Source organism: Frankliniella occidentalis, unplaced genomic scaffold, assembly GCF_000697945.3.
Source record: "Frankliniella occidentalis isolate FOCC.00 unplaced genomic scaffold, Focc_3.1 Scaffold145, whole genome shotgun sequence".
NCBI classification, from domain to species: Eukaryota; Metazoa; Arthropoda; class Insecta; order Thysanoptera; family Thripidae; genus Frankliniella; species Frankliniella occidentalis.
This window is the reverse complement of record NW_026267272.1, coordinates 523,408-535,852: the sequence shown is the minus strand read 5'-3', so window position 1 is coordinate 535,852 and position 12,445 is coordinate 523,408. Positions and strand designations below refer to the sequence as shown.

The window sequence follows — 12,445 nt, the reverse complement described above, 5'->3', positions numbered from 1 at the left end:
CCCCTCACCGAGGGAAGGGGGGAGGGTCCGAGAATGTTTGCGGTTATATGGACACATGCACTCGAAAGTTTGCCACACGGGCAGTAGAGTAGTAGAGTCCTCCAAAGCTTTTATTGTTGTGCGGCGGTGGCGAGCGTTGTGATGGCCAGCGTGGCGCACCCATCACGTCCTCCACGCTTGTTGTTCCTCTCGCAAAGTGACTCGTCGCACGCTCGCTCCGGGTGCAGGAGCACCGCCGCCTTGGCGGCGGCCTTGGAGGCCTTGGCGGCGCGCCCGCGCCATAGCGCCAGGGCCCCCGTGTCTGCGGCGCGCTCTTTGTGCAGCAGGGCGTCGTCGTCTTGCACCGCGAGGCAGGGAGGCCGGCGGCGCGCGGCGGCCGCCGCAGGTGAGGAGCAGGGAAGACCGCCGCCGCCGCCGCGCGTGAGAAAGCGGAGGTTTCGGAGAGGCAGCTTTTCATTAATTGTATGCTGCTGGGCGGCTCGCCGAGGACGTCGGCGGCGTGCGCATGACGCAAGTCGCGCTGGACACTCCGCGACCGCGCATGCATGCACATGAGTCGCGGGGCAGCAACAGCCGAGCACTTGGCCGCGCGCGGCTGCGGCCTGCGGCATGTGCCCGCCCCGCCGCCCGTCTCAGTCTCGCTTGGCCGGTCCAACATGTAGAGCGAGCGAGAGCTCTCCTCTGTCCGGGCCCGCGGCCGCGAGGGGGCGGGGGCACGGTGGGGCGCCCCCCCAACCACGCCAAATGCTTTCCGCGTGACTCCTCTCTCTGCGGCACGCCGCGCGCGGAGCCGCGGAGGCCCTGTGGTCCGAATAGGGAGTCCGGCGCGGCGGCCGCGGGGGGAGCGGCCAATAATGCGGCCGAGCAGCCGATTGGCACCATCACCATACACGGCTCCGAGCTATCGCCATCGGCAGCTGCTGAGTGGCCGCGCCGCCCGCCGATCCATCTGATTTGGCCGAAAAATCCCGCGCGGGCCGAACGGGCGCGCGCGCGCTCGCACGTGGTATCGGATCGGGCCTGCCCCAACGAGCGAGCGGCCCGCGGCCCCCGACCAACACTTCGCGGCGGCTTCCCATATCTGGGGAACATGGTGTCGGTCTGGTTGGACGGTCTTGCTTGCGGTGTAGTTGGTAGGGTGCGAAAGGGGTGGCCACGGGTTGCAAATGAAAGCCCGTACTCGCGCGGACCCGTAGCACCCCAGCAGCGACCCGTAAAAGCCGATAACTAAACGGAAACCTTCACAAATGCCGCGTCGCCGAGGCTTTCCACCGAAAGGTTGTGAATCAAATCGATCCCCGGCGGTCAGCGGCCTCCTCGCCCCCGCCGCGGCGTCCTCTCGTCTTTTATGGACAGACAGGCGGCTGGGCTGGAGCCACGCCCCCCGCCCACGCGCCTCCCTCGGCTGTCGGCTGGCTGCTTGGGCCGGCGACGAAAGTAAACAGCCATGGGGCTCGAGGGGCTGGCTTTAGGCTTTACTTAGACATATTTGTGCCAGAAATAGGCGGAGCCGATACGGGCTTTCCGCGGGCCAGGCCACTGCGCCAAAGAAAGAACTTGGCTTACGCCCCCCCTCCCCCAATCCATTTCCGCAAGGCACACTGATAACTCGTATCACCAGCCGAAGGCAGAAGAAGGTCGGTTGCGCTGGTCCATTTCTGGTAGTGGATGCTTGACGGCCCGATCAGCTATCGGCTCTACCCATGGCTCTACTATGTGAGGTGAGATGGCAAGATGTTGTTATAGGGGCAATTCCAAGAGAAAAAGTCAAAAATGTCCGTCCGTCACGCGATTAGTGCGCGACTGAGAGGCGCTACGTTGTTTTACAATTTACAATACATGTCCCCATCTCAAGACGCGTCTCGTCAGTCGCTCAGAAATCACGTGACGTGCGAATACGAACACCCCTTCCTGAAATTGCCCATAGCTCCAGAATCCTGACCTCAATCAGTCAGTCACCACACTCAAAGTTACAGCATAGATTATTTATTTGGCAAAAGAAAAGTGAAAATTTTAAGACAGTAAAAGAAGATTAATTGGATATTATGAGAACATTGAATGGAAAAAGTGAAAATTATATAGACACAGATGTCTGAAGCAATGATGTGATAATGGGCAATCACTTCTTTCTGAGATCAAATTAGCAACTGTTTCTTTAAAGGCTTGTATGGAATGTGACATTTAAATGCTCTACATATTTGTCAGCCGTACAGTTGGTCATTAAAATCCTAGGACCAAACCATAATTAACATTACTTGATAAACTATGACAATACAAAAGTCAGATGCCAATCATACTCAGGATAGATCTCCTTAGCACACTTATTATTCCCTAGGTGATAATAAAAATACAGAACATACACTTTTCAGCTGCATTTGCAATGTTAGACATTGACAGCATATGGTGATTACAAGCAGTTTGAAGTCTAGTTGAACTCCAAAGCTAGACTCCCAAAATAAATAAGTCCCCCCTTAAATGAAGTCACTTTCGTGTTTGCAGCACCAAAAGAACGGCAATAGTGACAGGCAGTCAAGTATAACAACAGTACAAAACAATATCCAGATACCAGCAACAAATACATAAAATACTTCTTAAATCTTATCTAGTTTCCACTAGTTACATGTTTTAAAACCTAATGACTACCTGTATATTGAGTTAGGTTGACAAAGCTGACAACAATGCAGTAGTTGTTTTCAAAACTGTTGAACATGTTACATCATCAAAATCAAGACAATAGTTGACTAGAATGCTGAAGAAAGCCTAAAAGTTTGCTTAAGTTCCCTCATTACGCACACATCCAAGTTGTCCTGATTTATGTTTACAAACAAGAGGCGAATGTTCTCTAAAAAGTCTGAAGTAGAAACTTTTTTCCAAAGAATAACTAAGGTAGCTACAAATAGTTACTACCTAGCATGATATCTCTTAAAATTGTGTCTTCACATTTTTACAAAAAACTGAAATATTACCTAAAACACTGCCAATCACTCCTGCCTTTCCAGAACCCATTAGCTGCAAACAGTTTAGGGACAATCCAAGATTAGATTAGATGTGATGAGACCAACAACCAGTTACATTGATACCCTGTTTAATAGATACAAGCAATTCGCAAGTAAATCTAGTGTTAAGTATGAGAGAAAAAAAAGTAGAATTACAGCATTATTAGATTGCAAATAAGACCGTATTAATTCAATCTAAAACCAAATCATTCCTAGTAAATTATTTGCTTTCAATATGTATGTGATGTTAAAAAGGAGAAGTATTTCAAGTTTATTTAAAAATTCCAACATGGAAACTAAAAATTAAATCAGTTTTGCTTACCATAATAGAAATATATTTGGTGAAGCCCTTTTTTTAGCTATTTAAATTACCATCCACATGTACATCAGTTTGGTAGGAGGATGCTAAGCTACTACACTTTGATTCTTCCATATGGGTACATCACACATGAGCCAACTGAGATGGGCGATAGAAACTAAGCTGTTCAAAACACAAGTAGATAAATGGACAAGAAGGCACCAATAGTCTTAGAAAAAATTATGGCATAGATCATGACCCATGATCAACAAAGTCTAGCATCATCTCAATTCTCTTTTTAGCCTGTTTCTGATCATCTAAAGTACAACCTACAATAGCAGCACCAAAATGTTCATCTGGAGGCACACCAACTGTTTGATTTGAGCAGCATGCATTCATGTAAGACATAACTCTCTGTCTTGAATGACTGGGGCTTCTTTTAACATCTTTCTCCAGGTCACTCAACAAGTTATTTACCTAAAAGATAAATTTGAAAAATGAATTTTTATTGTGACTAGTTGAAAACAAAACCCAATGTTCAGAGGTTCAGAGAGTTTACCTCACGGCTGGCAGCAGTTTGAGCTGGATCTCTAGTCATCAGATTTATTGATACTTGAACTGTTTCTGACAGTCTGTACGCTCTATTAAGATTGCACAGGGCATCATCTCTTTGGGCTACAAATGCAAAAAAACATGACAGTTCAGTGACAAAAACAATAACAAAATTATGAGGGCCGAATTACTGATGGCATTCATTCACAAGATTTGTTAACATACCTTCTGAAAGAGATGAAACCTTGCCTGATTTGATCAAGTCTTGAAGCGTCTCAATGCTTTGGCGAATTTTTGCTTTATCTTCCTCTAGACGCTTTGCATCACTGCGGAGTTTATCCGCTAAATCTGTGACAAGATCTACTGCTATTTCCATCTTCTTGGAGTAGGTTAGGACCAGATGGCAACCTGTCCAAAAAAGGTTATGCAATGAAAAAGAAAAACCAAGAAGTCTATCAAAATAGTATGATCGAGAACGGATGAGAATACGGGCAGGTATCAGGTTCACTTCAGGAAGTTTAAGTCTAGGGACTAGTGAAGGTATGATGACATGTAACGGTTAGTGACAAAAAATAGCAAATATAAGGTTGCTGCACCTCTCAACTATTCCTCCGTAAGTCAACCCTTCTGTAAATACGTCACCCTTTCTTTTTCATTCATGACCCAGCGACCAATCGACCTTTGAAAGTCGATTGCTTTGCAATGCTGCCAACTTATTTTCCTAAACTCACGTAACAAAATGTATTGTTTACTCAAACATTTTTTTTTAAATACAAACAATGAATCCTATTTGGGTTAAAAATTTTAAATGAAATAACTTCAAACCTTCTAAATGTAAACTTCACATTTTTGAAATGTTACTACGTAAATTTTTATGTTGAGACATTCTATTTTGAGGAATTTTTCATACTTTCGAGAGCCGTCTGCTACCCGCTGCCCTTGTACTGCGAGGTTTACTGCAAGCAGCAAAGGTTTTAGCGATCGATAATGACAGCATTTACGATTTGTGTGAGACGCTTACATTTGACGATGGACACGGCTTAACCAAACCTCCTTCTTCTTGTTAGTCATTCAAACAACAAACGTAACATGCCGTAATGACTCGAAAGTCAGTCAAGTTCCCTTCCGGATTTCGACGAGGCCCATGGAAATCGAATTTGGTGAAACGCGATAGCGATGACAAAAACACCACCAACAGAATTTTGATTAGTGATTCTTGTGCTGAGCGTTGGTCAAGTCTTAAGCTTAAATTTCATTTCAAAACCGATTCTGAGTTGGTTGACTACTTACTGACACTTGGTGAAGCCCAGCCCCCCAAACCTAGGTATGTAAATATTGGCAGAAATATGAGAACATTTCTGTTTACGCTTTCAGTTTTTATCTCTAATTTTTGCTTTTTATGTGTAAGAGAATTGGAATAATTTTTCACCATTTATCGTGGATTTTCTACAGCCTCTCCCCTGAACATGATTCTGATAATGGATGGAGCTCATCCCAGCACACTAGAAGAAAGAAACGGGGCCCATCCTTAAGAGCTGTTTTGCGCCGAAGCACCCGTACATCTGGCTCAAAATCTGACCTTTTATCTGAGTCAGTTGAAAGTGATGAGTATCAGTCAGATGAAAATAACGATTCGGAGGAAGATGGCAGAAGGCGAGCAAAATTTGATGTTAGTGGCTCAAGGCTCCCAAAATATGATGATTGTCTTGACATTCTTTCAAAGAAGAGATTGGACCCACCTGTAGGGTCAAACAAATCTTCCAATAGTGATGAGGAAAAAGAAGCCAAAGCAAACCAACTTGATGCAGAGTTGGCACTATTAGTGAAAACTGTTGATCTGCGACCTCATACAGCCAATGAAAATGAACTTTACGAATTTACGGATGATACTCAACCAGAAATTGGCTTATCTTGCCCAGTGCCTACTTCAGAAAATGAGCATTGCTCTTTAAAAGTTGGTCACAAACGGTGGAAGTCCTACCATAAAGACAAAAGGAAATGGAGACAATCGTATGCTGCAATTGTGTCAGACGAAGATCAACACAATAAAATGAAACACAAAGAAGAAGGACCTGACAAGGAAAAGCGAATATTTAAAGCGCTGAAAAAAAATCGTATACTGACAGCATATTTAGATTCTGAAAACAAAATTCATGATAGTACTTCTAAAGATTCTCCAAGAGCAGAGGACGAGACATGGATAAAGGAGCAAGATGAAAAGCTTGTCATGGAGTCAGTAATAGCACCAGTCATTGTGAAGAAGGGAGCGGACATTGATAGTGTTGACAGTGATGATACTAATACAAAAAACAAAGAAGATATGGCTGACTCGCTAACGATGGAAAAAAGTGAAGTTTCCAGTGGCAAAGAAAATAAAGGGAAAACTGTACCAAATACAGAACCAGTTTTTATTGAAGTTGGAGAAAGGGTCAAATTGAAGAGGAGGAGAAGAAAACTACTTCAAGATTCTGATGATTCATCTGTTAATCAGAAGGAAGATGTAGCAAGCTCCAGTGATTGGAATGATACAGAGGCAAATGAACAGAAGCCAAAGAGAAATTGGAAGTAAGTCTGTAGTATTTACTTATCACTTGCATTTATTTGTGTTTCCTTTACTAAAGTTCTAATTCCACTCCCACCCCCCAGGAAATCTATAATTAATAATGAATTAGAAGAAATTGAATCTCATGTAAAAAAGAAAAAATCGTCAATAAGTTCCTCATCCAATGACATGCCTTCTAAAGCAACCTGTGAACCGGGATTAAGCAACTCTACAGCAGATAAAAATGAAAAACACAACACTGAAACTGGAAAATTTATTAAACTAAGTAAGACTGAATCTTCTTATTCAGAAAATGAAGAAAGTTGTAAGCAAACCCATTTAACTCAAGCCAAGCAGTGTTCACTGTGCTTTCTGAGACATGTACAAGATCCCTGTCCAGTGCAAAATCCACTCCAGGTGTGAAATTGAAGTACACAATTTTATCTATCTTCACATAATCCCATGTATTTGATAGAAATATCTTACTTCAAGTTTCATATTTTTTGCAGATTGTTGATGACTTAATTACTTTTGAGCAGTGGCAATTGCAATGCCAAGTGCAAGTACGCTGTTCTGTGATTGAGCCGCCACGACCAAAGTTAGGTCGACTGAAGAAATGCACTCCTGAATCACCTAACCCAAATGATCTGCAGAAGAAAAATAAGTAGGTTTTTAAAGCCTGAGTTCAGAACATTCTTTTATGCACTTCAGCTTTTATTTATTTCTTGCCACAATTATCTATCTTTTATAGGGAAATTGAAACAACAAACAATGATATAAATACACGTCACTATGCTGATGAGTCTCTACCTGTTAAATTAGATTTTAAGGTAGTAGATGAAGATCATGGGAAAAGTGTAATTGCTCATTCACACATTGCACAGTACACTCGATTTGGTCCTCTTATTGGTCCATGTGTACATGAAAAGGATATATCAGATGAATCAGATATGAGACATATTTGGGAGGTATGTCCTCTTTCCCTACCTCCCTCTCGCTCTTTCTCTCTCTCTCTATCTGTCACTCAATCATCAATTAAGTGTACTTTTAAGGTTTTCTTACTACTCATCCTTCCTTCCTCTTAGATTTTAGATGGAAAACATCCATTCTACTTAAATACAGAAGATCCCCAGAAATCCAATTGGTTGAGATATATGAGACCTGCACCTGAGAGAGATGACCGTAATATTACACTTATTGTTCAGGACAAACAACTGTACTTTGTTTCGGTTGCTGAAATACCAGAAGGGGGTGAACTGTTGTATTGGGCGGATGATCACATTTCATCATGGTCAAAGAAAAAAATCTTAAAGTCAAGTAAGCATTGGCCATGTGTATTTATTTTTATTAATTTATTAAATTATTTATTTACTAGTAGCATGCAATGTATTGCATTTTTGGCTGAGTTAGTCATTGCTCATTTCATTCATCACAGGTTGGCAGCAACCTGTTTCACAAACTTTTCAAAACTGAAACTAGGCTTTGTTGTATAGTACAAAACTTTTTAGTATAATTTGAGCTCAGACAATTATTGTATAATACCTATTGTAATGATTAGGGATCACCCAGAAAGTACCGGGTGTTACTGTGAATGCGCAGCAGTGTTGCGGGATTGCATACCCACCAGGGCTGCCGGGGCCATGTCGCCTTACGGGCGAATTGGGTCGGCAAACCCGCAACACTGCTGCGCATTCACAGTTACATCCGGTACGTCCGTCGTTCGTGGTTACGAAACGGCCAGGCTTAGCCGCCTAGCTCTCATAGCGCCTGGTAGGTAGGCATAATCTTGCCTACCGTGCATGCTTGTACTGCGGGGTGGCCTACCCCGAGTCTCGCAGGCGCCGTGCTCCCTGAATTTGCCGAACAAATCAGAGAAAAACGGACGTACTTTCTGGACGATCCCTCATTAGCCCAATAATAATTATTAAATTATGTCTTTTGTAGGTTGCGGAGGCTGCAACATGCGCTTTGCCCATCCTCTCTACTACAGAACACATTGTGCTGTTTTCCATGATCCATTGCACAGCCTAACCATAAGAAAGTATCACTGCAAAGTATGTGGAGAGGCAATAATGGGGAAGGAAAATATTATGAAGCATGCAGCAGATTTGCATGAGGGCCGTGGTGCATATCAATGCCAGTATTGTCACAAGGTATCTATCCATAATTTTCTTTTCCCTTTAGTGTTTAAAAGTTAAAAAGATATCTAATCATGGACCATCCCTTTTCCCCTAGTTTTTCTTGAGACTAAATTATTTAGAGATGCACCGGACTTATGGATGCTCCTCCAATCCTCACCGAACTAGACCTTTGTGTGATTTTTGTGGAAGGTACTTTTGTCAACCACAAAAACTAAAGGTGCACATAAAACGAATGCATAGTGATATGAATGAAGTATTAAGGGAGTTCCAGTGCAAGAGCTGCCTAAAGCTTTTAGGGTCACGTGCTGCCCTTCAGAGACACTTTAAAGAAGTCCATCATAGAGATGTTGTAGTGGCATCTAATAATTGTGATCGCTGTGGAAAGTCATTTCAAAACCGTAGCAATTTGAAGATCCATATGCTGACACATTCAGGTGTCAAACCTTTCAGGTATGTTACATTCATGATTGCATTGAAAATGCTCAAAATCACATGTATTTATTAAGAAATGTTCTACAATTGTAACTTTCTTTTTACTTTGGTTTCTTCTTTCAAATTTACTAGATGCCAGCAAGATGGTTGTTCAGCAGCTTTCACAACCAAACAATGCTTACAGTTCCACTACAAGAAAGCTCATGGATTATCTGAAGGTGCATTACCTCGTATTGAACGCTCAATTGCTTACACATTTGATGCTTATGCTGGTGAGACAGCTGATGGCATTGGGGAGGAAGAGAAAGATCTCATTGAAAGACCACAGAGAGTGCTTCGCAAAAATCGTAAATCTTCTTCTAAGTCACCAAAAAATCGTGGCCATGTTGTGCAGTCTGAAGTAGCAGATGGTGATTGTGAAACTGTAGGACTGTCACAGGCTATGACCCTTGTGACAGAAAATTTAGACAACCTTGACTGCTCTGAACCTGTTGAGGTATATTTATCAACAATATCGTAGAAACTTTTGTCAATCTTCTTCATGATTTGTGACATTAATCTTTTCCGGACTTGTGCCAGGTAAACCATTATGTAGGGACTCAGCCCTACACTCCCATAACAGATTCAGACTCTCATCAGAAATTTATGGATTCAAGATTAGCATCAAGGAGTCCTTTGTCACCTATTGGAGTAGTTAGTTATGGTAACCATCAGTAGCCCATCTATTTAAAAATATACATAATTGAAAACTTGCCTCAATTTATTGTATGTTTACAGGAGAAGAAGAAAAGCATATAGACAGTGATAAAGTGCTGACTCCTTTGAGAACTGTTTCTCTGCAACACCATACTGAAGAAAGTTATTCTCAGTCAATTATTCCTGAGATGTGTTGTAATTCTGCTAGCCAATCTCCACAAAGTCATTTAGACACCTCACCTATCCATGGGATGCACTCAATCATGCATCTCCAAAGTAAAGGACACAAAAAATGGCTGGGAGAAGTCATTGAAGTGGCAGAAGAAGCAGCGGCCGCTGCTATGCGGTTGTCTCCTCGACTTTCTCCCCATTTAAAAAGAGATCATTATGACTTTGATGAAAATAAGGTCAAAGGTAAATTGCAGTACATGGAAACTCCAGCAAGACAGGTGATTTTTTTTTCTACATTTTATACAAAGCTTACATTTTTGAAATGCAAGAAATTGATCATCTGTTAAATTAATCTTATCTTATTTTACAGGATCTGCAGGTGGATTTGGGTGTAGGTCGCAGCAAAACGGCAACTGCCTTAGCCCCATTTCATCATCCTGAGTCTGCCAGTCTACTAGTGGAAGCTGCACTGGATGCTGCCGAAAGAGACATCTGCTGCCCATCTCTATCAACAAAATCATCACCAAATCCAATCAGTCACTCTCCTGAACCTCCCCACTTACCTCAATCTTATATTGTGAGATCTCCACAACAAGAGAGGGCTACAAATGCGTTGTACTATCCTCCTGATACCTCAGCCCAGTCTTCTGATCACTTTATTATGAGTCCTTCTACAGCATCTCAATCACATCTTCACCCACTAGATTCATATAGTATTCCCTCCACTCTAACGGGCCCATCAAGGTTGTATGGTATACAAAACCATCAATTACATCAACAACTGTTGCCTTTACAGGTAATGTACAATAGATATATTCTTTCATGTTATTATTCCTGTTCTTTGTTTAATTCTTAGATTTTCATTTTATTTTTAGGATCAACCATCAAGTGATGATGAAGGTGGTATGGATTTGGACTGCACTTCAAGAGGGGAATGTGCCCAAAATCTTAGTATGAATGTGAAAGAGAAGTTATGTGAACGCCCAGACAATTCATCAATGTATGATGTGAGCTCTCCACATTCTGAATTATCCATTCGTTCTTCAAGTTATGCTGAACATCTATCTCTTCCTCAACAAAACGATCTGGGCTTCTCTGGGACAATGATGGTTGCATCTCCTCGATATCATTTATATGACCTTTCTCCAGATCGTCAGTGCTCTGACGTGTCTGTCACAGATCTTACAATTTCAAACCGCAACATGCCTCAAGAGTATGGATCGTATGAGAATATAGGAGGAAGTGTGGATTTATCTGTTCCCAGAAGTCATGCTTCGGAGGATCAGGCAGATCTTCCTTCTTCCCCATCAAGTTTCAATTCTGGATCAGCACATCACTATTCCACTCCTCATTGTGTACCTCCTTACCCAACTCATCCAATTGTTTATCAGAATTCACCATTACAGAGATCCCATGTTAGTTCCTCTTCGAATAGCCCTAGTGCATCTCCAAGTCCTGGCCCAGCACATTACCATACTTATCCGCCGTACTATTGAAATTTAGGTTTTTGTTATTTCTCTGAAAAGAAAACATTCCAACAAGAGTAGTACCAGAAAAGGTGGGATAGATTTTCACTTATTCAGAAGCATTAGTTTAGGAAGTAACCGCTGTGGTAATAACTACTTATGCTTGCTTGGCTGTTTTCCTATATTTCTCTAAGTACTCCTCCAAAGTTGCAATTCATTTATGCGCATTTAGTTTGTTTCTTGGTCGGAAAACATGCAGTGTTTTCTCAATTTAGACATCATTTGCCCATTAAATCTATTTGATTTATTAATGCTTTCTATTTCTTTTCCTATCTTCTGTCTCATGATTCATCTATAATTTTTAAACATGGCTGTGATTAAATGAAAGTAGTTTTCTGCTTTACATAACTGCACTGATTAATTTTTATTGGCTTAGTTTGCTAGTTTCATTTTTTCATGTTTCAACCTATTGTTGTTTTTTGTTTGTATCTGTGCTTTTATTTTTTGTTAATCGTGGTAAGTGTTTTCTCAGTAACTTTATCATGTTTGTCGTAAAAAGTGTGAACACAAACAAATGGTTTGCAGCTCTAGCGGCCAAGCTTGTTTGATTCTTAAGTGATTTCAATTAGGATTTTATTACTATGTTATTGATATTCATGTATTCTGCTTTAGCTAAGCATTTCCCTTTTTTAAATGTACTCGTAGGCTCTTGCTATTACCAAGTGTTTCGTGCAGTACCTACTAAGTTTGCGTTTGTTTAAAGCTTTAAATCTTATGCATTACTCAAGCTGTGATAATTATGTAGTCTGTTTTATTTTACTTTATTCATCTTGGAGGAAGACATGTATGCAACCCCAACAAATTTTGCATCATAATCAGCATATTGATTCCGTTTTATAATAGAAATGTAAACGTTTAAACAACCAAATGTAGGTGTATATGTAAATCCCCATTCCTTAACACATACTGTACAGTACATGACAAACAGCTATGTTTTTCGTTTTTTTTAAAACGTCAGCAATGGTTTTATTTTATCTTTAATCCTGAAAACTACCAGATTGTCATGCTCTCATTGTGCCATCATTTGGTAAAATAGATTTTTTTTGGTGTGTGAAATAAAAAACCTGTGCCAAATGTGTCTCTGGCTCTTA

The 12,445-nt window shown here is 41.6% G+C and overlaps 2 protein-coding genes across 4 annotated transcripts; one reads left to right on the top strand and one right to left on the bottom strand.

The window, feature by feature from the left end:
• Positions 1-1,970: 1,970 nt before the first annotated feature.
• LOC113212531 (BAG family molecular chaperone regulator 2) lies at positions 1,971-4,556 on the bottom strand. Of its 3 annotated transcripts, none has more exons than XM_026431268.2 (4): positions 4,443-4,556; positions 4,072-4,254; positions 3,854-3,969; positions 1,971-3,771 (listed from the first exon to the last, which is right to left on the bottom strand). In XM_026431268.2, the coding sequence occupies exons 2-4, from the start codon at positions 4,220-4,222 to the stop codon at positions 3,547-3,549; spliced, it is 492 nt and encodes a 163-aa protein (XP_026287053.1). In that variant the 5' UTR covers positions 4,223-4,254; positions 4,443-4,556; the 3' UTR covers positions 1,971-3,546. The 3 variants fall into 3 exon arrangements, with proteins under 3 accessions (XP_026287053.1, XP_026287052.1, XP_052126943.1); XM_026431267.2 differs by having other exon boundaries at positions 4,336-4,481; XM_052270983.1 differs by having other exon boundaries at positions 4,340-4,449.
• A 176-nt stretch (positions 4,557-4,732) lies between these two features.
• On the top strand, positions 4,733-12,432 carry LOC113212529 (uncharacterized). Its single transcript, XM_026431263.2, has 13 exons — positions 4,733-5,170; positions 5,299-6,411; positions 6,493-6,805; positions 6,898-7,052; positions 7,140-7,356; positions 7,474-7,705; positions 8,333-8,541; positions 8,624-8,979; positions 9,094-9,457; positions 9,541-9,664; positions 9,739-10,106; positions 10,199-10,624; positions 10,704-12,432. The coding sequence occupies exons 1-13, from the start codon at positions 4,944-4,946 to the stop codon at positions 11,322-11,324; spliced, it is 4,725 nt and encodes a 1,574-aa protein (XP_026287048.1). The 5' UTR covers positions 4,733-4,943; the 3' UTR covers positions 11,325-12,432.
• The last annotated feature ends 13 nt before the right edge of the window (positions 12,433-12,445 follow it).